This window comes from Microtus pennsylvanicus, chromosome 4 (assembly GCF_037038515.1).
Source record: "Microtus pennsylvanicus isolate mMicPen1 chromosome 4, mMicPen1.hap1, whole genome shotgun sequence".
NCBI classification, from domain to species: Eukaryota; Metazoa; Chordata; class Mammalia; order Rodentia; family Cricetidae; genus Microtus; species Microtus pennsylvanicus.
In genome coordinates, this window is record NC_134582.1 from 58,590,723 (window position 1) to 58,614,466 (window position 23,744).

A 23,744-nucleotide genomic window follows, 5' to 3' on the forward strand; every position below is an offset into this window, starting at 1 on the left:
GCTGTTTTTTTCACAAATGGGCCAATTTCAGGACCTGTGCTTGCAAATTAAGCGCCTCACTGAGTGAGCCTCCTGCCACAGCTCACAAAAAATGAAATCACATTAATAATTTCATGCAACAGAAAGCCCTTTAAAAGATCTTACTTTGTCTGTGATAGACTTATTTTATATCATTCTTTTGAATAAAAATAACTTTAGTATTCAAAATCCCATGGATAATATAGATTAAGAGCTATAACCTACCTACATTATAATATGACTATACAATGATTTGTGGAGCAAACCCAAGGGAGGTTTTTTTTTTTTTTAAGGAGAAGAAATTAACTTTTTCAGCACAACCAATAACTCAGAGATTTATCTAGTAATAGTTACTCTAATTAGAAAAAAATTATTAAGGAAGAAGAAATAAAACTCACTTATAATGCTTTCAAAATGCTTCTAGAATACTTAAAAATATTAAAAACTCCCAGAAGTCATGACTTTAATTAGAGGATGTTGTATATGTGTGTCTTCTCTCTAGAAATTGCTTTAAGCATGGGGGACATTTAAGGGAAAAAATCATGTATTTTTTAAAGCTATTTTTGCTTGTTTCATATACTTTTATTAACCAGGCCTCCCAGAAATCAACAAAATAGAAACACAGAAAACAGTCCAAAGAATCAATGAAACAAAAAGTTGGTTCTTGGAGAAAATCAACAAGATCGACAAACCCCTATCCAAACTAATTAAATGACAGAGAGAGAACACGCAAATAAATAAGATCAGAAATGAAAAGGGGGACATAACCACAGACACAGAGGAAATTCAGAGACTCATTAGATCTTACTACAAAAGCCTGTATGCCACAAAACTAGAAAATGCAAACGAAATGGACATTTTTTAGATAAGTATCATATACCAAAGCTAAACCAAGACCAGGTGAACGATCTAAATAGACCTGTTAGTCGCGAAGAACTAGAAATTGTTATCAAAAATCTCCCTTCCAAAAAGAGCCCAGGACCAGATGGTTTCAATGCAGAATTCTACCAGAACTTCCAAGAAGAGCTAATACCTATACTGTTTAATGTATTTCACAATATAGAAACAGAAGAGGCATTGCCAAATTCCTTTTATGAAGCTACAGTTACCCTGATACTAAAACCACACAAAGACCCAACCAAGAAAGAGAATTACAGGCCTATCTCACTCATGAATATCGACGCAAAAATTCTCAATAAAATACTGGCAAACCGAATCCAAGAACACATTAGAAAAATTATCCATTATGATCAAGTAGGCTTCATCCCAGAGATGCAGGGCTGGTTCAACATACGAAAATCTATTAATGTAATTCATCATATAAATAAACTGAAAGAAAAAAACCATATGATCATTTCATTAGATGCTGAAAAAGCATTTGACAAAATTCAACACCCCTTTATGATAAAAGTCTTGGAGAGATTAGGGATACAAGGTTCATACCTTCCCATGAAGGATATATGTGGCTCTCTTAACACTGGCCAGGCAGAGGGCACTGGGGGTTTTCTTTGCCTTCAATTATTTCCTTTTTTGACTGTTCTTCACACTGACGATTGAGGGGAATGGCTGCAGGACGTAGGCTGCTTCTTTTGTTCATTTTTCTTTTTAAAGACGTTCATAGATTTGCTCCCACAATCTCCCAAGACTTCACTTGAACTTAGAAATTTAATCTATCTCAACCTTGCTTGTTTCTTGACCACCAACCATATATAGTGGTATTTTTTTATAACATTAAATTATGGGCTATTTTTGTTTGTTAGTTTGTGGGGTAATTAGGAAAGGGAAGATGGTTGAAGGGAGTAAGAAAGACAAGAAGATATAAAAGGGAGATTTTCTTTTAAAAGGTGTATTATTTATTTATGTTTATATATTATTATATATGTCATGTTTGTATGTATACACATGCATGCAAATGCTCACAGAGGCCAGAAGGGCATCCGATTCCCTGGAGCTAGTGTTATAGGCAGTTAATTGTGAGGTCCCTCCTTGAGCATGAGTGCCGGGACTAGCTTCAGCCCTCTGGAATAGCAGCAAGTGTTGTTCACAACTGAGTCATCTCTTAGCCCATGCAATTTATTTTTTAACTTGTTAAGGGACATGGCAGTCATGAGGCTAGTGAGATATTACTCATAACACTCTTATATCAAATATTTATCTCTGGAGGAGCTAGTTATTACAAACAAAATGTGCCATAAATTTTGAGAGAAAACTAGATAATGACAAATAAATTCATTTTGTGTTTTGTGTACTGAAGGGGACCTGTTTATCAGATAAAGTATTCTGGAGTGACCTACCAACTCATTATGTTCTCTTTATCAATGCTAACCTTTCTAAAACTCAATACTCTCTTATGATAAAAGATCTACACTTGGTCAAAATATAAAATACACATATGAGCAACTTTGCGAGAACCATTTTATCATAGGATGGTCTGGGTTCTTGTTTGCAACACTTGTGCTGCTACAGAACTCACAAGGTTCCTTTTGTTTTCAGCACCTAAACTGGAAGCACAAGACTGCACCACACGATAGCAAAGACTAAGTTTTCACCATCTGCAGCAAGTGGCAGCAGGCTGCAGAAGTCCGGCCTTGCACACTTACGTGCACTGGAAATTTAGCTCTCTGTCCCCACTGCTCTTTTCAGCCCTTTGTTCTAAAGGGCTGGGAATTGGCCTTGTGCTTGGACTGCTTTCAAGTTTCGGTTAGTAAAAATTTCAAACTTACTAATGGAATGCCAGTTTCATGGTGTAGAGTCTTGAAAATTCCTGTATAAGTGCAGAGGTGTGTAAAGACAGTGAAGTGTCCCTGATTCTCTACATACACTGTCCTCTCAGCAGATAAACGCTGACACATGGCAAGGACATTTCTGACAAGCTTGGTAAATCTCTGATAGACAGATCAAGAGGTATCCATCTGTAACTATGATTATCAAGAGTTCGAATTTTTGACAAGATTTTGAACTGTTGGTGAAAAGGACAATTTGCTAATGGTTTCCTGAATTTGCTAATGTTTTTATTTTCATGCATGCATATGGGTGTGTGTATGTGTATTGTACATGTGTGCTGTGTATGTCTGTATGCTATGTTAGATATATAGAGGCCAGTCCTTCTTTGTGGAATTATTCCTCTGCTTCCACCTTAATGTGGGTTCTGGATATTGAACTCAGGTCATCAGGCTTGTGTGCCAAGTACTTAATCCACTGTGAGTTACAATTACAGCCTTTGTCATTATTTTAATGTGACTTGTCATTTCAAAAGACCTAACATTTTGAGAAGACGAGGGCTGACCACACAGTTCTTTATAGAAACATTAATCAACTGTAAGACGAGTATCATTCTGCAGTTATAGAAATGAAAAATAAATGTGAGTATAAATGCTATATAGTTGTAATTAATAATTTATTATTACAATAATTGTGGTGTTGACTTAGCTGCACAATAATACAAGCGACAGTGAACACATATGCAGAACACATATAGAAACGGAGCCTCTGCCAAATCAAAAGCCACTCTTAACATATTGGTTGGCAAGTGTTTGCAGAGCTGAAATGTGTAAATTAGAGACTCACTGGAGTCTGCTAGCCAAAAGTGAAAACCAAAGCGCCCTTCAGCCTGCTAATTAATGCTACATGTCCAATGCAACTACAGAAAATCTGCACCACTCAGTCCAATGGGAAAAGCAGCAGCCTGGGTGTTAAGAGAACTGAGACACATTCTATTCTGTTGCGGGGAAAATTATCCAAAATAAGCAGATCCCACAAAGCCATGATATAATTATGTCACCGAACTTCTAGTGTTCTGGCGTCTATGTTGTTTATACATTGTATATATTGTGTGCAATTATAGTCTTCCTGTTCACGTTGTTTATGAAGTTAGTGGCTAATGTTAGTCTTCAAAGCTAAGCTACTCATTCATGCCAAGATCAGCACAGTCCTTGTAACCAAGCAGTTAAGTATCTAGGATCTAGTAGAAGTTGGTGGCCTTGGATGCTGTCCTTTGTTTGTAGTTCATGATTTCAGAATTTGTTTTGAGTAAGCTAGTGGCCTATGGTACAGTGGATTGTAAATCCAGGTCACAGAAGAAGCCCTGGGGTGAGAATAGCAATACCTACGTCTCCTTAGCTTTCTCCACCTCCTCCTCTTTTCATTTCACCCACACATCGAGTGCTTTCTCTAGAGTTTATTTTGCTCTAACTATGAAGTAAGTGTTCAGTCTTTTACTCTACTGTATTCCTGGCTCCTGTTTCATTCTTTGCACTAAATTTAGTAATACTATTGAGGAAAGCACTTGCCATGCAAGTTTTGATCCTTCAAACTTGTGTAAATCCCAACCAGGTCTAGTATCATCCCAGAATGTAGCAAGCAACAGCAAGATGAGATACTGATCCCTCCCTTACCTACCCGGACCAAGGTACACTAAATAGAGAGCCTGTCTCAACAAATAAAGTGGAGACTCAACAGAAAAAGTTTTTCAATGTCACCTTCAAGCCTTTACAAACATACACACATATGCACACACACACACACACACACACACACACACACACACACACAAGCACACACATATGAGAAAGAGGTGGGGGAAGAATTTCAAACACACAATTGGTTAGGGTCCATTTTCAAAGGTAAAAGTGTAGGCAGGCTAGGACTGTATTTAGACTTTTTCTTTGCCTAAAAGATAGAATTCATTATCAAAGCTAGGAAAGTGTTTTCTAAGGCCTGGAGTCAATTATAGCACAATTTGATCTACTGTTAAATAGCAACAGTTGCCCAAATGGATTTTATCTGGGAAAAAAAAAAGTGAGACAATTTCTTGGTTCACTTTGTTTTGTTGGCATATTTACGACTGCGAATGGGTTCTGATGGTTGTGTAGAAAATGTGCATTGCTGTAGGAAATATTATAAATAGAACATAATCTTACAATTCTGATGCAGTGTTTTAAAACTCTGGAAAATTATTCTCAATCACCCACAAAGCATCATTATATGTAAGGTGCATAGGGAAGAATGGGGTGGTGGATGCATGTGTACGTGTTCCACAGTGAACGTGTGGAGGTCAGAGGATACAGTAGGTGCAGCAATCACCTTCCACCTGTCTGAGACTGGGCCTCTTTGGTTCCTGTCACTCTGTAGACAGGGTAGCTGTCCCACAAGCTTCCGGGCTCTATCTACCGCCTCTCTCACTTTAGAGATCATGGGATACGGATACAAGCTATGTGGCTGCTTTTGCGGGGTTCTGGAGAATCTACATGGGGTGCCCATGCCACACAGCAAGACCTCTTCCCATTGAGCATTTCAAAAGCTCTACACTGCCTTTCATGTGTGTGTGTCATAAAACTCGAGAGATGATGTTTCAAGGTTCACATATGGCAGGGCTCCGTCTTAAGGCTTATGGTGAGTTTCAAGATTCACATATGGCTTGGCTCTGTCTTAAGGCCTATGGTGAGTTTCTCTTTGTTCTGTCATCATCTCTGCCCATGGTTTTCATTCTCTGGACTACACTACCATTCAATAGTCAATGGAACCTAGGAAATGTCATTTTCAAAGTATAAAGACAGAATGATGTGTTAAACTCTAGCCAGTGACCAGTATAGAAGAGCAAGGAATGCATGAGTGCTTTTCAAGGAACTTATTTTAGGATTTATTTGTTGGTCTTTAAAAAATAGAAGAATAAAAGAAAAACAGTAAGGTCCAACTTTTTCAAACACTGGAGAAGAAATCCCCAGTGTCCTCAATGTGTAGTCCTGACACAACACATTTAGAGGGGAGAATTTCTCAGGTCAAGATAGGAGGACTTAACAGAAAGCCTAATGGGTGTGTATTTGAAACCCTCACCTTCCATTTCCTCTAAAAGCCTGGCACCTTAACAGGTCCACCATCAGCCAAGTATGTCTCTTTCTGCACACACTCCCAAAATTCAGCACACTTCTCTACCTCCTTTCCCATAGCAGAAATTCCCAAGAAAAACAAGTCTTTGATTCTACAAATAGAGACGAAAGGTTTAAATAAAGGTGCATGATAGAAGTACTATCATTCCAGGGTGGAATTGTAGCACAGAATACTCCATTGATCTATATCCATCAATATATTCCTCTGTGAAATGACTTGCAGGAAGTCTCTGTGCACATAAGATGGCTTGGAGTTAGTGGAGAGGAGCTCAGTGGAACCTGGGGACCTCAGAAGACAGACTTAGAAGATTAGATAATTTGCATCAGAGTGATAGTTCCCCTCACCATGTGAGCAAAGTCACTAGTGTCTCAGCACAGGGAACCTGGGACAGTACACATCTGCTTCTCAACCTGCACGCTTGACTCTCCTTCCTTGTGTTAAGGATGATGTCACTGATGGGAGGTCTTTGCCTTCTCACGTTTACATTACTCTTTTTGAGAAATATTTTTCCACGCTATTTTTTTTCTTTTTACGAAGTAAGTCCGCTGCAGCTAGGTGTCATTTTCCTTCTTAGTTTTGGTAAGTAAAGAGAACATTGATGTTGGCCATTTCTTCTGAGATAGTCCCAGAGGTAAATCGATGGGATTAAACTGTCTTCAGGTTTAATCTTTCTGAGCATAGCTTGCTGGCTCGTCCATCCTATTTAATTCTATGCTATTCACAGTTACTCCCTGTGATTGCACATGCAACCAGCCAGTTGTTAATTATAAATGTTATTAATTGCTCTAATTTGGCACTTAAACTCTTGCATATGAAATGTTTCTGTGACTGAAGAGTTGGCCCAGTAGGTAACATGGTTTGTCCTGAAAGCATGAGGACTCAAATTAGAAATTCAAACAAGGTTGCATGCACCTGTAACCTCAGTATTAGGGTGTGAGGTCAGACAGGTCCCTAGAACTCACTGTCCAGCAGCCTATCTAAAACAGCAAGCCTCCAAGTTGGTGAGTATCAAATGCAATAAGGGGAAGTACAGTTGAAATAGTATCCCCAACACCCTGCTCTGACCTTCATATGTGCTTCTACAGGTGTGCATACATGAATGCTAACACACATATATGACATATACACACATCACACACCGGAAACTCTGATCCTGTCTGAGATAAACTGAACCAATACCTGTGTTCTGATTTTTGTTAGGTTAGAAATGATTAGTGCCTAAATGTATTTCAAAAAGTCATCCCTGAAATTTCTTCAGGAACTAAACTTTGAGGGTGTTGAGTCCTGTCTACCCTTTACCATATATAAATTCTGTTATTATTCATCCTAACATATAGTCAAAAAATACTTGTAAATGTGCTCATATACTCATGTTGATTTACTGCTTGAAATTTGTCACAGACATGAGAGCTTGAAGCAATGCCCACCTCCCCAGGTTCTGTTGCTAAGGGGTTCAGGCAGGCTGCACTGGATTTGCACCACTAGTGGAAATCAAGGTCCTAGATTGGTGAAGCTGCAGTGAGGAGAGCTGGGAAAGAGTCCACTTCTGAGTTTATTTGATTTCTGGCAGGTTTAATTCCTCTGGGTGTGGGACTGAGACTCCTGTTTCCTTATTGGCTGTCAGCAGGATGTCTTCCAATGCCTTAGGTTGCCCTGCTATTGTTAGTTTCTGTCCTCTGGATTCTTAGGACAGCAGTGGCCAAAGCATTTGTGCTTCAGATTGTATTATTTCTCTGTACTAATCAGATAAAAACTCTATGGTAGTGTATCTGATTTTTGTTTGTTTTATATTTTAATCACTGTCTCCTTATGTGGACTATGCTGGCTTCAAAGTCCTAATTGCCCTCTCTCAGCCTTGTGAGTGCTGGGCATCTGCATTCCTGGATTACCTCTGTGATTCTAAGGGCTAGCATGATTGATTAATCACGTCCAATCTGATAATTTCTCCATCTGAGATCAGCTGTACCATATAACACAGCGTGATCAAAGGAATAATATTTGATAATATCTGCAGGTTCTGGAAATTAGTGTGAAGGACAGTGAATAGGAGAACTCTTAATTTCTCATTATCACAGTTTCTAATTCATATGAAAACTAGTTTAGAAATGTATTTGGTTATGGAAAGCATCATAGCCTAGTTCTTATATCGACACTAACAGTGAAGTGTGAGCCTCTGTGATGGTTTATGGCTATAAAGAGTTATTGAATATCTGCCTTGTGCCAGTCAAAATGGGTTAAAATAGATCAAAGAGCTTTCTTCCCAATAGTTATCCTTGAATGCTTCTGAGACAGAAGCACTTACTCAACATTTTGATGTTTACCTGAACACTTTTCCAGCAGTTGTATACAAACTAAATCTTTATGTCTTCTAAGCTTTGTATTTTTATACCCCTTGCAGGTAAAAAGAAACATATAAAAAGCTTTAAATATGCTCCGCAATTATATCCCCTTCATGGGCTCTGAATATGGTTTCCTCAGCTGTAATACCCCTCGTGTTTTGACGGTATTCCGTTAACTAGTTGCGAGTGCCTTCAACATTCGCACCATATATCTGTTCTGTTGCCTTAGACATTCTTACCAGCTTTTTTAAAAAATATTTATTTATTTATTATGTATACAATATTCCTTCTGTGTGTGTATGCCTGCAGGCCAGAAGAGGGCACCAGACCTCATTACAGATGGTTGTGAGCCACCATGTGGTTGCTGGGAATTGAACTCAGGACCTCTGGAAGAGCAGACAATGCTCCTAACCACTGAGCCATCTCTCCAGCCCTCTTACCAGCTTTTATTGGGTTGTCTGTGTGGTCATCCTCAAGAGATTGCTAGATTTTTAGTGAATTTATGTTATTTATTTATTTTATTTATTTTTTTTACTGAGTCATTGTGTTTGTTCATGGGGAGGATGTTTAGCATCCATCCCATCAGCCTCATGATGTCACGCTATTTCTGGGTATCCTAATTTGATTTCTATTCGTGAGATAAAGAATGTGACTAAAACAATTTGGTGAGGAAAGTGTTTATTTTGCCTTATATCTCCAAATTACAGTCCATCATTAAGGGCAGTCAGAGCACAAACTCAGCGAAGAACTGAAGCAGAGACTAGGGAGGAATGCTGGTCCCTGGCTCGTCGCTTTCTTGCATCTGTTCAGCTAGCTTTCTTAGGACTCCATGGATAGGGGTGGCACTTCCCATAGTAAACTAGACCTTCTTATATCAATTAACAATCGAGAAAATATACCACTAACATGTCCACAGACAATCTGATCGAAGCATTCTCTCAATTGAGACACCCTCAGATATCTCTGAACTGTGTCAAGGTGACATTTGTAGCTAACTGAGACAATAGACTTTCTCAAAAGCCAAAGAAATATTCCACTCTTGTAATATAACCTTTAAGGTTGTTTTGGAGGGAGGGTTAAAAGAACAACTGTTTCACCAGATTAAACAAAAGAAACACAAAAGTTGATTATCTATCGGAAAATCTATTGCAGAATATTTGAAGGAACCCATGGAAAAAATGATCACCTACTAGCATATAAAGACGATAACTAGAGAAACAATGAAAGTTCAGTGGTGGGCTGGAGAGATGGCTCAGAGGTAAAGAGCATTGCCTGCTCTTCCAAAGATCATGAGTTCAATTCCCAGCAACACATGGTGGCTCACAACCATCTGTAATGAGGTCTGGTCCTCTCCAGGCATACACTCAGACAGAATATTGTATGCATAATAAATAAATAAATATTTTCTTTATAAAAAAGAAAGTTCACTGGTAACAGTTTCTATCCTCTCTAGGAGTTAAAAAAGACCTCGCTCCTAAGACACTTATTCATCATTTCACAGCTCCCATTTGTCACGGTGGGAAGAACAGGTGCCTACAAAAGCCTGCACTTGTCAATGAGGAGGGAAAGAACTCTCTACAACTCTCCCCATGGGTCATTTATATACCTAACATTTGACTGCTAACCCACACATGGCACCATCACACATCAATAGACAATCTCATATATCCAAAGATACTTAAAATGAATACTTCACATAAGCTACCGGCAGCTTCCTATTTTCTCCAATGAAGTACATATAAGTTATTTCCAGCTTTTGTATCTAGTATTGTACAGAGAAGACCTGTTGTTCTGAAGTGAGATGATGTTTTATTTTTCTTTAACTCCTTAACAATGGAAATATGCAATTGATTGTCTAATTGATATGTTATAGACTAATTTAATATACCAATGAAGGTGATACCTAGGGATAAGAATGAAATACTTGACAGTAATCAAAAATATCCAGAAAAAGTTTGCAACTCAAGACTTTACCTCTGGTTCTAAACTATAAATTGTACTGATGATAGACAAACTTAAGTGTCCATGCCATAATTCAATTTCTTCATTCAGAGGTTGAGCTATTCAGAGACTTGCTGAGTGTATGTCTTAGAGTGAGGTCTTTTCTTTGCTAACAAGAACTGTCTTGATAATACTTTCCCTTCTTAAAAGCAGAACAGGGATGCTTCAGGTGTTGTCTGAGGACACACCTCCTAATCTGTTCTGGTCTTTGTGTATATGACATATATGCATGTTAGCATTGATATATGAATATCTGTATAAAGCCAAATATTGCATAGTCTACATTTCCTTAGCTTTTAGTCATGGTAGCAAATAGCTTCTTAAGTATATGAATACCATCCATACTTGTTTTCTCTTATCTATGATGTTGTTAAGTTTTTTTTAACTGTATCTGATTTTGAATCTTTATCTGCATCTGTGATGTTAGTTTTGTGTCAAAAGTTAGTGTTGATAGAGGGCACTTGTTCGTTTACTGGCCATCCAGACTCCCAAAATAATTACACAGAAACTATATGTTTTAAATCACGGCTTGGCCAATCACTTAAGCATATTTCTAGTTTGCTCTTATATCCTAATCTAACCCATTTGCATTAATCTGTGCATCACCATGCAGTGGTAGCCTACCGGCAAATTTTGACGTCTGTTCATGGTGGAGGCTACATGGCTACATGGCTTCTCCTTGACTCTGCCTTCTTTCTCCCAGAATTAAGTTTATTTTTACCACCTAGCTCTATTCTGCTTACCCATTGGCTGAAAGCAGGTTCTTTATTCATTAACAAATAAAAGCAAAACATAGACAGAACTTCCCACACCATTTCCCCTTTTCTGTTTAAATAAAAGGAAGGTTTTAACTTTAACATAGTAAAATTACATATAACAAAACAGTTATATATTTACTTTATCTTCTATTATAACTAAGGAAAACATTAACTATAACTATCTATTCTTCAATTCTTTCAAAGACTCCAGAAGGATACAATATTACATAAGTTAATAGAAAGTTAATTGTAAGAAACTTCCAAATCTTTAGAATTGACAGAGATATCTCGCTGCCTGGACAGTAACCCTAAGTTCTTCTCTAACATTGGAGCATCCATCTTCAGCCTACAGGCCCATAGTATCTGGCAGACTTTTCCATGAAGCAGAAAATTTCAAAGACAGTTCTGCCTATATTGGTAATTTGTCAGTCACTGTCTTCTGTGTCCTACAGAATGTCTAGCAGACTCTTTCATGAAGCAAGAATCCTGAAGATCATCTCACCTTTAGGCAAGTTCAGCAGTCACTTCTCTGTAGGACCTGCATTTTCAGTTTATACAGCATAACATCAAGCAGTCCAAGCAAGAACAGTTTCTTGCCCAAATAGCGAGCAAACTCCATAAGGAGTCTCTTCAGTGCCCATCTTCCTCTTGAAGTTATTAGTGTTGCCAGGAGTAGATGTCTCCCAATGTCATAGAAAGTGTAAGTTCTTAAAACATTTTAAATGCCATATTTCGAAGGTCTCTGAAAGATTTGAAGATACCTATCTAACTGAAATATATCTCTATATATCTAGAAAACCTAACTAACATAACTACAAGCTTGACTATAGTAGATGACTATTAACCTGTATTTCTTAATTATACATTACATTTATAATGATCTGCACAAACATAATATCTTAATCAGGAGCAGGAATATACATATAACAAAATTGACCTAAAATTTGTATCAATAGATCAAATTCCATACCAATGCAAAGTATTGATCTCTGTATCACATCCTCCTTTAAATGTAAACAAACATTTATAAACAATATTTGGGAATTTGGGCATAGTTCTCTCCAAACTATGTCCTGATTTTTTGGGGCAAAGTAATATTTTGGGAATGTTCACGGTTACCTTTGGGGGGGTGGTCTCGATCAATCAACCCACATTAGTATGGAAGAAATCTATGGGTTCTCATCCTCTGTCAAAACAAATAAACAAACACCTTTTTTTCCAAAGCATCAAATCCTTAGACCCAAATTTGGAAGTCAAGATATCTTTATTGGTTTAGCTTAGCAGTCCCCAGAATCAAATGTCTCTCTGCAGTCAAAAATTCAAAGAAAACACAATAGTATACATAATACAGACTCTCTGTATATATTCCATCTTTACATGTCTTACTTTTCCTTATTATTTAATCTATGACTGTGCTCTGTCTATTTAAAGACTTTACCTTTTTTTTAAAAAAAAACTGTTTACTTCTTTTTATAACTGTCTATATTCTTTTTCTTTTCTCTCCTAAGCCTACGTTACATTATTTAAACACACTGTGACCCATTTAGAGGTCTTTTCATCTGAATTTGTCATTCTTATGTATCTGTAACCCTTTTCTAACCAGGACTGCTTTTTTAAATATTAAGCAGCATGACTAGGACTAAGGGTGCTTTGCCTTTTGACTCTGCCCTGTCCAACATGGTGGAGTCATGTTCAGCACCTCTGTTCCATTTCCAGGAATACAGCGAGTCTATGTCACACCATTAAGTAGTTTGTAACATGCTGCACACAAACCCCATTTATATGCTCTGTAGCCAGACCTCCGGAAAGAGTCAGAGCTGTTTGTGCTGGCGAACTAAAAAGCTGCTGTTTTTTAAATAAGCCACACATTTTTTTTTACTGCACCTCCCTTGCAACTAGAGCCTATTTGAAAAAATGCTGTTACCAAGAAGCTGTTCTTGGCTCCCATTTTTGTTGGTCTAGAAGCCTTTTTTTTTAATTTTTAAAGCTTTCTTAGACTTTATGTGGAAATTCTTGCCCCAAGCTGGCACACCAAACTGTTAGACTATGTTTCACATAGGAACAGAAAGATATGTAAAATGTAAAATGCCTAGGGTCTGTTAAAATGACTCAGCCACTAATGTGATTGCCATGCAAGCATGAGGACGTGAGTTCAAATCCCCAGAGTATGCATAAATGCTGGCAATAAAGGTGGAGAAAAGGGATTCTCAGAGCAAGCTTATTGTAGAGACTCCCTGGGTTTGACTGAGCACCCTGCCTCTGTAAGATAGAAGCACACCAGGACAACAACTCTGGGCCTCCACATAAACAAAGGCAAAAATATGCATACACATATATACACCACATACATATGTACACATACACACACAGTGCACCTTACACACACACACACACACACACACACACACACGAAAATAGAGAAAGGGGAAAAAGAAACAAAATGCTTAGTTTATGAACATTTAAACTCTAATTGATTATTAATACATATTTTGAAAATCAAGGAAAGGAAAGAAAAGGAAGTAAATCAAATCCCACTGATGTGTGCCAAATCCTTCTAAGGAAAGGGGCTTGAAAATCAACAATGGTACTGATGATTTAGATAAAATATGAGACAAATTTAGTGTCAGGTTAAATAACCCAAGGACATCTGTCCTAGAGTCTATGGATACAACAGTGCCATAACATGGTATGTTGTGTGTGTGTGTGGACATACATGTGTGCATGTGTGCACGCACGAATGTGTGCATGTGTGTGTGCATATGTATGTGAGACAGACATTTAATCAAATCATATTGAAGAAATTAAAATGTATACAAATACATCATTTTTCACCTCTCACTTCTGTAAAATACTAAACAAGATAACAGGTAAACTTCAAATATTATTTCACAGTTCACACAATAAACCGCTGAAAGTTATTATATTTGTTTTTGTACAGTACTGAATCAACTTAGAATCAGGAGGTATCTTTGTCATTGGTCATTTGATACTTGCTTAGAGAGCACAGGGAAATAAATGGCATCTCCTGAGGCTAGATTGATGTCATCTATGAGTTTCTCCAAGTTCCTTTTTTGGGAGACTTACAATCATCAAGGAAAGAAGAATCCATAGCAAAGTACCTATAGTTCTTTGAAGTCCACACCCCTCTTGTATCATGAGGGAACTCTTCCTAGTTCTTTGCATGCTTCTGAGGCTTCTAGTGAGCTGTCCTGAATTGCATAAACTTCCACCAACAGTATTATGAATATGCACAAATCTTTTACTCTTAAAACTCTCCCTCTTATACCAAGCATTTGCAGAAACCTTGAGGCCACTGTCCTTGTGTTACCTGATTTAAATTTTACCTAAATAGTCATGACTGTCACTTCCATAGATACTTGTGATTGTCTTTCATATAGACATTCCTTTATATTAATTTCACCACTATATTGATCATAAGAGACTCTCAGGTACCAGATACTGTTTTGCTCTTGACTTGATAGTTTAGCCTAACATCAAAGTTTAGCTAGCCTAAAATACTTTAGTCTAAGATTTAAGTTTTATGTGATCTATCTTTGATTTACCATGCCCAATAGAGTATCTTACCCATGTGACTATGGATAGAAATTACTTTGAAGTAGAAGTTTATTTATTTATTATTCATTTACTGGTTTCTCTTTCCCATCCTGTTGTTTTAATGCTCACCACTTTTATGTGCTTAACTCCTATGAGAAGTTTATTTTAGTTTTAATTTTATGTGTGTGAGTATTTTCCTGCATTTGGGTAAACACTGTGCACACAGTGCCCACAGAAGCCAGAAGAGGATCTTAGCTCCCCTGGAATTGGAGTTACAGAAATTTATGAGCCACTATGTGGGTTCTGGGTTTTCTGAAGAGAAACAAGTGTTCATACCAAGTGAGCCATTTCTCTAGCCCCTGGTAGAACACTTACTTCAAAGTAAATAATCAAGATTACCTTTCATTGATAGATATTATTAATATACCTAATATTTAGAGTGAACTAAGGGCTACCAAACAAAAGCAACAAGGCCACTTTCTTCAATATTAGTTTAGTAAAAAACTGAAGGCATTATTTTCTCACCCTCAGTAAAATCAATTTTATGATTTAAAACCAGTGTTCTGTACCTTTCCAGTGTTTGCCATATATGTGTTTATTTACCGCAGGAAATGTGTCCTTGGTGTGAGTACATTGACTTCAAGACTTGGCTTCATTTTTCTGTACACATTCAAGGTTATATTGTCAAGTAGTATATAATCCAAAGAACAGTGTGTAATGCAAACAAAATGGAAGGTTTTTAGGTTTGTTTGTTTGTTTGTTTTTTAGTTTATTTTACTCATTTATTTGGAACAAGGTTTTATTTGATAGCCAGGTTTCAAATCCATGTTCCTCCTGCCTTAGCTGGTCAAGTACTGCTTGTAACATTTTAATAGCTATGTTTTCTGTCATGGGCGAGCAGGGTATGAGGAGTTGGGTTTTAAATGTTTGTGTGTAAGGTAATAAAAGATGAAAGTGAGAATCACCTGCCTCTCATTCTAGAGCAAGAACAGTTCTGAGTGAGAGGTGAGGTCTGGTCCCATCAGGCATGCCCATGGGTCTAAATTTTGCAGAGCACTGGGATTACAGAAGGCATCAACTTATATTAAGGGTACTTGCACCTAAACTCACTTTGCAGATAGATTTTGAAAGAAATTTGAAATATCATTTTTATTTGTTTAAAGTACTCTTTAGGAACAAGATTATCTACATTTATATTTTGGATTTGAAGATTGTTGTATACTAAAATATATGAAAAAAAATTAAAATCCATTAAAAATAGCTTATTATAAGTGAAGAAATTAGGGTTAAAACAAAAGCAATAAAAGTAAAGGCTGATTAGAGCTGTAAACTTCCAACCTTGAATTTCAGGGTAAGCTTCCATGTAGTAAGGAACAGCGGGCTGCGTCCCGCCACCAGGCTAATTTTACCAGAAATAATTACACGGATACTGTATTCTTTTAAACACTGCTTGGCCTATTAGCTCTAGCCTCTTACTGGCTAATTCTCACATCTTGATTAACCCATTTCTAATAATCTGTGTAGCACCATGAGGTATTGGCTTACCAGGATGGATCTTAACCTGCGTCCATCTTGGAGATGAGAGCTATAGTGTCTTGCTCACTTCCCTTCTTTCCAGCATTCTGTTCTGTCTGCTCCACCCACCTAAGGGCTGGCCTCTCAAAGGCCAAACAGTTTCTTTATTAATTAATGAATGAAAGCAACAGATATACAAATGACCCTCCTCCATCACTTCCAAGTGTGGAATTTTAAATAAGGATGCACTTTTCCTGTTTGCTTTTCGAGGTAGCTGGTCTAAGGGCCATGGTGAAGGGCGATGGAGGGTGAGTAAAAGACAGATGCTCAGGAGTGTTCACACACACACACACACACACACACACACACACACACACAAAGAGAGAGAGAGAGAGGAGAGAGAGAGAGAGAGAGAGAGAGAGAGAGAGAGAGAGAGAGCAAGAACACTGATAAATACAGACTCAAGAATGCATAGTCAAATACACACAGTCACACACACACACAAAGTTCATTAGCTTCATAGGGAGAAAGCCAGCCATTAAAGTTGGTTGTCATTAAAATGACATTGATGGGAGTTCTTAAAGCAACCATAGTGTTTCTAGAGTCTTACTGCCTGATGGTTGGAATGGGGACTAAAGGGGAAAAAATAGGATGAATAGCCTTCCACTTGGTATTACAACCTTTCTATTTGAACTAGAGCAAAGCTAAGAGGCACATAAGCATCCACAACATTAGATCCACTCCAAAATATGTATAAGCATACATTAAATCCAAGCATTCCCCCTCCTTCCCCATGTCCATGGAACCCACACTATTGCATCACCACATTCCACAATCTCACCTGTTGCTAGGTGCACTGGGCATCGCTGTTCAACCAAGGGCCAAGTGCTGTGTTTTCTTCAGACTTCATACAGAGGCGTGGTACCTAGGTTGAATCCTTGAGAGAAGACCCCATCAGCCTTGTTTCGAGAACCGGAAGGCCCTCCCCTTAGACACTACAAATCAAAATAGTCTTCTCTCAGTGTATCATTCTGTTACTGACATCAGCAACCAAGACAGATGAAGCCAACCCCACTGGATCAGAAGTCAGATGAAGCCTCAAGAGCAGTGAATTGCTGTGAGTTCGTTAGGGCAAACACACAGGATATAAGATGTAGTTGAATGAGGGAAGACAATAAAAATTGACCACTATTTAATGTTTATTCAGCGAAATAGATTGATTTATGTAAATGAAAACCTCTAAAATTTGTTTTAAATTTGATTTTTTAAAAACTTTATCATGAAATGTTACCTTTAACCATTTAAATTACAAGATATTTAAGCATATCTTGTACAAATAAACATAGTTTACTGATTTGTTCTGTGAAAAACCGTGATTTATTTAGGAATCAAACATGTAAGGCAATTGAGTTTAGTTACCTTGGTAACACCTGGAGTGAACTACTCTGTCTAAAAATATTTCTCACATTGCTTATATTTTATATGAAATTATAATTAGATGATAGTTGCAAAGGATTTTCACAAATGGTAATTATCATCCAACCTAATATATAAATAAGTTTATCTATGTATATGTTTATATAACATGATCTTAGATTAAAGAAAACAACATAGTAGGTTTAATTTTTAACTGTACTAGAAATTTAATTTGGTTTATGTTAGTATGGATTTGGCTTAAAATGTAATATATATTTAGGTTATTTATTCAATATTAGAAAACTTTCTTACAGGGAATGTTTGATATATTTTTAGAGGATGCAAGTGAACAAAAGTGAGAACATGTGTTTATGAGTGCTCTCCTCCAGATTCTCTTTGAATGAAATAACAAAAATTAAATAACCCGTGTGTATTAGCATAACTGCTTCAATTAGAATAAAAGCACATTTTCCAATTTTTTAATAGATCATTCCCTTTAATTCTGTGTTTAAAAACAAAACGCATTTCATGGTTAAAAAGTTGATTTTGCTTTAACAAGTAAATAGCTATAGAAACCACCATTATGCTATTTGGTAAAGTTTTTTTAAACTTTCTTGAGTATATCATCTCTGTCCATAAATATGCTTTGATTAGAAATATAAAATGTGAAATGTAATATGATTTTTCATTTAAATATGTTTTAACTGATTTACTGTTTTAAATTATTGTTCAAGTAATTTTATTTAAATTCATTAGTTGCCTTTAATTTCCCTTCCATCTTGGTCCTCTGATGTTCATCCTGGATCCCTGGTGTCCATCCTGGACCCCTGGTGTTCATTCTGGACCCCTGGTGTTCATTCTGAATCCTGGTGTTCATCCTGGAACCCGTGTGTCCATCCTGGACACCTGGTGTTCACCCTGAATCCTGGTGTTCATCCTGGACCCCTGGTGTTCATCCTGGACCCCTGGTGTTCACCCTGAATCCTGGTGTTCATCATGGACCCCGGGTGTTCATCCTGGATCCCTGGCTGTCCTATTTCTGCTCCTCACTGTTCTTATTTCTCTCCCTACCCATCTCAGTCTGCAGAGATGCCGACTTTGATGGTTTCTGATTCTTTTAACTGATCACCTCTATATTTTCCTTTTGTCCTTTTCATACCACTGTCCTCATAAAAGTCTGAGTAATGTCTGTAAAATAGAATTTTATAGTCAGGTGTATACTAGGTAAAGAGATACCATCTCAGAACTCAAAACAACATCGGGAAAAATAGGTTTTCTGTTGTCCTGTCACCTCCCTGTCAAACAGACCTAACGTGCTCACATTGGCTCTGAATGAGGGCCCAGCCCCCCAACAGCATGTCACGTCCTATTCTATTACTCCCTTCCTTCTTTTCCCAGTCTGTGTTTGGTGCTTACCGTGATCTCTTACATGTCCTTTGCCCTAAATAATCTTCTGTCCATGACTTGGCTTGTGCTGAGTCCCCTCCGAGGAAAATTCCCAACATGTTCACCTGGCAGCTGTTTTTTATTTTAGGAGTTCAATTTGTACCACCACAGTCCCAGAAGACTTAATTTATTGCCCTGAATAGCAGCTGAATGTGTTTGTTTTATGATAACTTTTCTGTCCCTTTAATTATTTGTGAATCACAGAAAGCAGATCTCAATAGACCAAGTATTTTTTTACATATTGGAACCAGAGTCATAAACCTAAAAATGGTCTGTGGATAAATAAATAAACAGACCTGTTTTAGAGGTTCTGTGTGTTTTTTCATTAATGGAATTGATTAAAAACATTAACTTATACCCTACAAACAATGCAGATTTCATAATATCCAGAAGTGTGCAAAATCACAGTGCATTTTATTCCTCTTACTTATATTACTATAGTTAAGATCCATTAATAACCTTTTAAAGAAATAGATTCTCATATCTGTTCACCATTACCCTTCATAGTCTATGATAAATTTGGATAAGAAAAATGCAATGTAAATATTTTAAATAAATTTTACCTATGTATTTTCCTTTTATACGTTGAAACAAAAATCAGCTACCCATCTAGCTTTTCTTATCACTACCTCATGAGCCCACATTTCCCTAAATATTAAAATGAAATATGATAAGTATATAATATTCTATTTCTCTTATTAATCCACTTTTTAAAAATCTTTGTTATTTCTTAATTTTGTTATTCAGATTAATATTGGTACACATGTATTTTTAACTTCACAGAGCTACACACAAAGATTAAACCATCTACACTTAAAAGTCCCTAAAGTATACATCCTGGGACAAAGATTATGAGTGTTTTTAATATATTTTATGTAATACTTAACACCTAGGAAACATATAGCAATATGTCCATACCTGGATAGGACCTGCCATTTATTAGTGAATTGCCTTCAAGTCTGAATATTCTTAATGCAGGAGTCAATTACTTTTGTAAAATAATTGGTCATTATCTCATTCTTTTTGTTAAATTGACTTTTTTTTCAGATTACTTTTGATATTGAACTGTCTTCTCTTTTATTTGACATCATGTTTGTGTTTTAGTGTGTTCATTGGATTAAAAAATAATTTCTGCTTCAAAACAAGGTTACTACTTAGTTAAATTACATTTCTGAATAAAATCAGAGGCATATTGCTGCACATCTATCAGAACTTAGTCGACGCTAGTTGGAGATGATCGAGCATATTCCTTAAACCATGCATCTCTCTTCTCAACAGATGACTCTGCCGCAGAGAGCTTTAATGGCAACGAGACTCTGGGGCACAGCTCAGTCGCTTCAGGAGGGGCTCATGGCAGGGAGACTGGGGACTCCAGCAGTGATGGCAAAACTGGGCTGGAACAAGAAGACCAGCCACTGAACTTGAGCGACAGTCCCCTCTCTGCACAGCTGACTTCAGAGTACAGGATAGATGACCAAGGCAGTAATGGGAAAAACAAGTACAAGAACCTTCTAATCTCCGACCTCAAGATGGAACGGGAAGCAAGAGAAAACGGAAGCAAGGTAAGATTCCATTACGATTGCGGGATGGTTTTTACATGGTCATGAATGTCAAGAGGAAGCACACATGTAAATTACTGATAAACTCTTAATCATGTGTGTTCACAAAACATTATGCTGGGGCAATAGAATCAAGCGGAACATGTCGTGATGCTGTGGGTGTTACTTGATAAAGGAATTGTTTGATTTAATATATTTCATTTCTGTGATTTACTTGTGGATCAGTCCCTGGGAACTTGCCATGTGCAAGTGTGAAACGTTTAGTCTCAAGTCACAATTGTGAACAACAAAGACATCACTTTCTCATTTCTCTAGATTGGATAGACAAATAGGCAGAAAGTTTCAATTCAATTCTCCAGTTTGCTCTGGAGACCTGGGGCTTCATCACTAATTTGCTTTAGGGATGCCGAGAACTGTAAAATGTCAGTGGCCAAGTTGGAATTTGTAGATTAAATATGTGCAGAAAGCTGTCATGGATCCACAACCTCCTTCAGACATATTATCTAAATTCTAGATAGTTTACATTAAACTAAATTGCAACATCTCTATGCTTAGTTTATTTCTTAAAACATTTTAATCTTTGAAAGCATCCACACTAGACGTTCTGCTGTGCTCATTTTAAAGAACCAGTTTCTTCTATAGATGTCAGTCATCTTGTTAGCATCTTAATCCAGTTCATCAAGTTGTACTGCAGAGGGGATAGCCAGCTGCCAACAGAGGCTGTCAAAAAACTGTCATTTCCAAAGGTGCAGAACTTTAGACAGAACTGAGAACTTTATTACATTCTTCTTTTTGATGTCCTTGATTCATGCAGGCCTTTAACATCTAGCTGTAGACCTAGCATTTAGTAGAGATCCTATAAACAGAGTGTCTCAACCTGGAATAACTCTGTCATTTGCAAAAGCTTTATGCTTTTGAAATTGGCTCTATTTAAATCTCCTCCTTGCCTGAGGGTGTGTTGCATTATCCTCTTTCAGTGAGTCACTTGACATTGTAAGACACTTAAGCTCTTCTAAGGGAGACCACTACCATTTGCTCTGGTAAATGCATTAATACATTCTTTGGTGGTTCAAAGATAGATCATACATTGCAAGTGTTTTTCTACTTACTGACATTCGAAGCATTGCAAACATAGAATAGAGAGGTACATTTTTCTTCATTCTATAGTATCTTGTCTTTAAAAAGCCTAGGTAACCATAAAAGATTTATATGAATACAAATAGAGAAGTTTACTTGTCATCGTGATGATACTGAATTTTAAGATTTTGGGGCTCTTAACTCATTCAATTCATAAACTCATTCAAATTTAGGACCTTGCTTTAATGTTAGTAACTATTTTAGGACCACAACCATCTTCATAAAGTTAAAGTTCTCCTAATTTAACATTAATCTTAAATGTAGCTTTACTTCTCTATTAAAGAAATCACAGAAAGGATAAACAGTGACAGAGCTTTCACTGCTTTTTCCAACATAGTCAGAAATAAATTTGTTAAATTTTAATGCATGTCACTTAATGCATCTCTGGAGTTTTGATCTTTGAGATTCGTGTGTCCTTCATGTTCTAAACATGCCAGGACTTGTACTCTTGGCTTAGAGGTTTCAGGGAACTTAGAATGGCTAAAGTCCCTTAATCAAGGCTTTAGGGCCTTTTAAGATTTGGGGTTATATTCACTGCAGTTAAGTATGATAATGATGCTTCTAACTTGGTTGTTTTGAAGTTTATTATTCTGGCAACAATGTAGTGGTAAGTTGTAAGTAGTAAGTTGGGAACTGAAGGAAAGGGGGGCAGAAGCCTGGTTACAGAGCTATCGCAGCACGTTATAAGAAAAATAATGGACGTAGGAATCAAAAAGCAATGGGAATGTAAAACATAGTAAAAAAAAATGTGAGCTCGTTAGTTTTTTTTTTCTGTTTTTAGTGTGTGGGCTGTGTGTTGTGCATGTACATGTGTTGTTCATGTGTGTATAAATGCTGAACAAGTGTGTATGTGGAATTCATGTGTGTATATATACCCATTTGCAAGTGCTAGATTTTGTCTGTATTTTCTTTTCTGGAGTAGAGTCCACATGTGGAATATTGTAGGGTTTCTGGTCTCTGGTCAGCGTTATTTTACCCTAAAACTATCAAAAGAATTTTGGCCCAAACTTTGTTCCATCAGCATTATCTTATAGATTTTCATGGAACTTTCTATCATTTCAGTGAAACCTTAGGTAATTACACAACCACCAATTTCTCTGTTTGTTGAAGGGATCTAAAAGCTTAATAATGTAGACTCACTGAGAAGCTTAGATTTATGAGTTTAACACTGACCTATTTCACGGTTTTATTGAGAATAATAACAAACAAAAAATGATTTAAAAGCATTTAAAGGCTAGAAGAGTGCATAGAGATGCTTGGAAAGCAGCCCTGAATTGGCGGATACTTTTTAACTGATTGCTTATTATTATGCAAATTCACTCAGTAGACCAGAGAGAAATCACATTAACCAATCTAAAGACAAGATATATTGCACCCAAAGAATTCAGGTGGTATTTGTTTTCTTTGCTCACAACCACAGTTTAAGAGGCGAGTTAATAACATTAAAATTCAGAACTGAGGAGAAATGACAATGATTGTGGAAAATAAGACCCATGAAGAAATCTGAGGGAACCAACTCTATAGAGAAGAAAGGATCATAAATCACAAGCCTAGTGTTTATACCAGGCTAGAAGTTATTAGTTGTTGGAACTGAAAATAAATCCAGAATTCAAATGGAGGGAAATATAGAACTCTAGAAATGCCGAAGGGTAGGTATTTAATTGTTACTTTTCTAATTTTGAGTTTTGGAGTCTAGTCGCACTTTACATCATATGGTAAAATATTCTAATGCAATCTCACAAGAATAATGTCTCAATAATAACTGCTGTTACATGTAATAGCATATTTATAATATACTCATATCAAGCAGGGCTTGTGATTACTGTTTCGTGCCTAATATGCAATCTTGCTTATAATCTTCAGGCTCAGGTCCCAGGATGGTTCTGTTTTTATTTTATTTAATGATATTTTTTCTCCACATGTTCCTTGTCATATTTTTTCAATTAATGTTTCATTTACTTTTCACTAAAATGAAATGTTACCATTCAAATTAAAGACCATGAAATATTAATTATAATTACCAAGAAGATTGATATTGCATTTTTCTGCTATGAATAGAAGAAAGCATTCAAGGAATGACCTCTTAAGTTGTGTGTGCATGAGATCATCTTTGA

At 36.9% G+C, this 23,744-nt stretch overlaps 1 protein-coding gene across 7 annotated transcripts in view; it reads left to right on the forward strand.

Moving 5' to 3' along the window:
* Nol4 (nucleolar protein 4) overlaps positions 1-23,744 on the forward strand; it is a 345,140-nt gene that overhangs the window by 196,257 nt on the left and 125,139 nt on the right. For all 7 annotated transcript variants that reach the window (XM_075969224.1, XM_075969225.1, XM_075969227.1 and 4 more), the window contains one exon: positions 20,213-20,496. In XM_075969224.1, the coding sequence (XP_075825339.1) occupies positions 20,213-20,496 (284 nt within the window). The remainder of the gene's footprint in view (positions 1-20,212; positions 20,497-23,744) is intronic.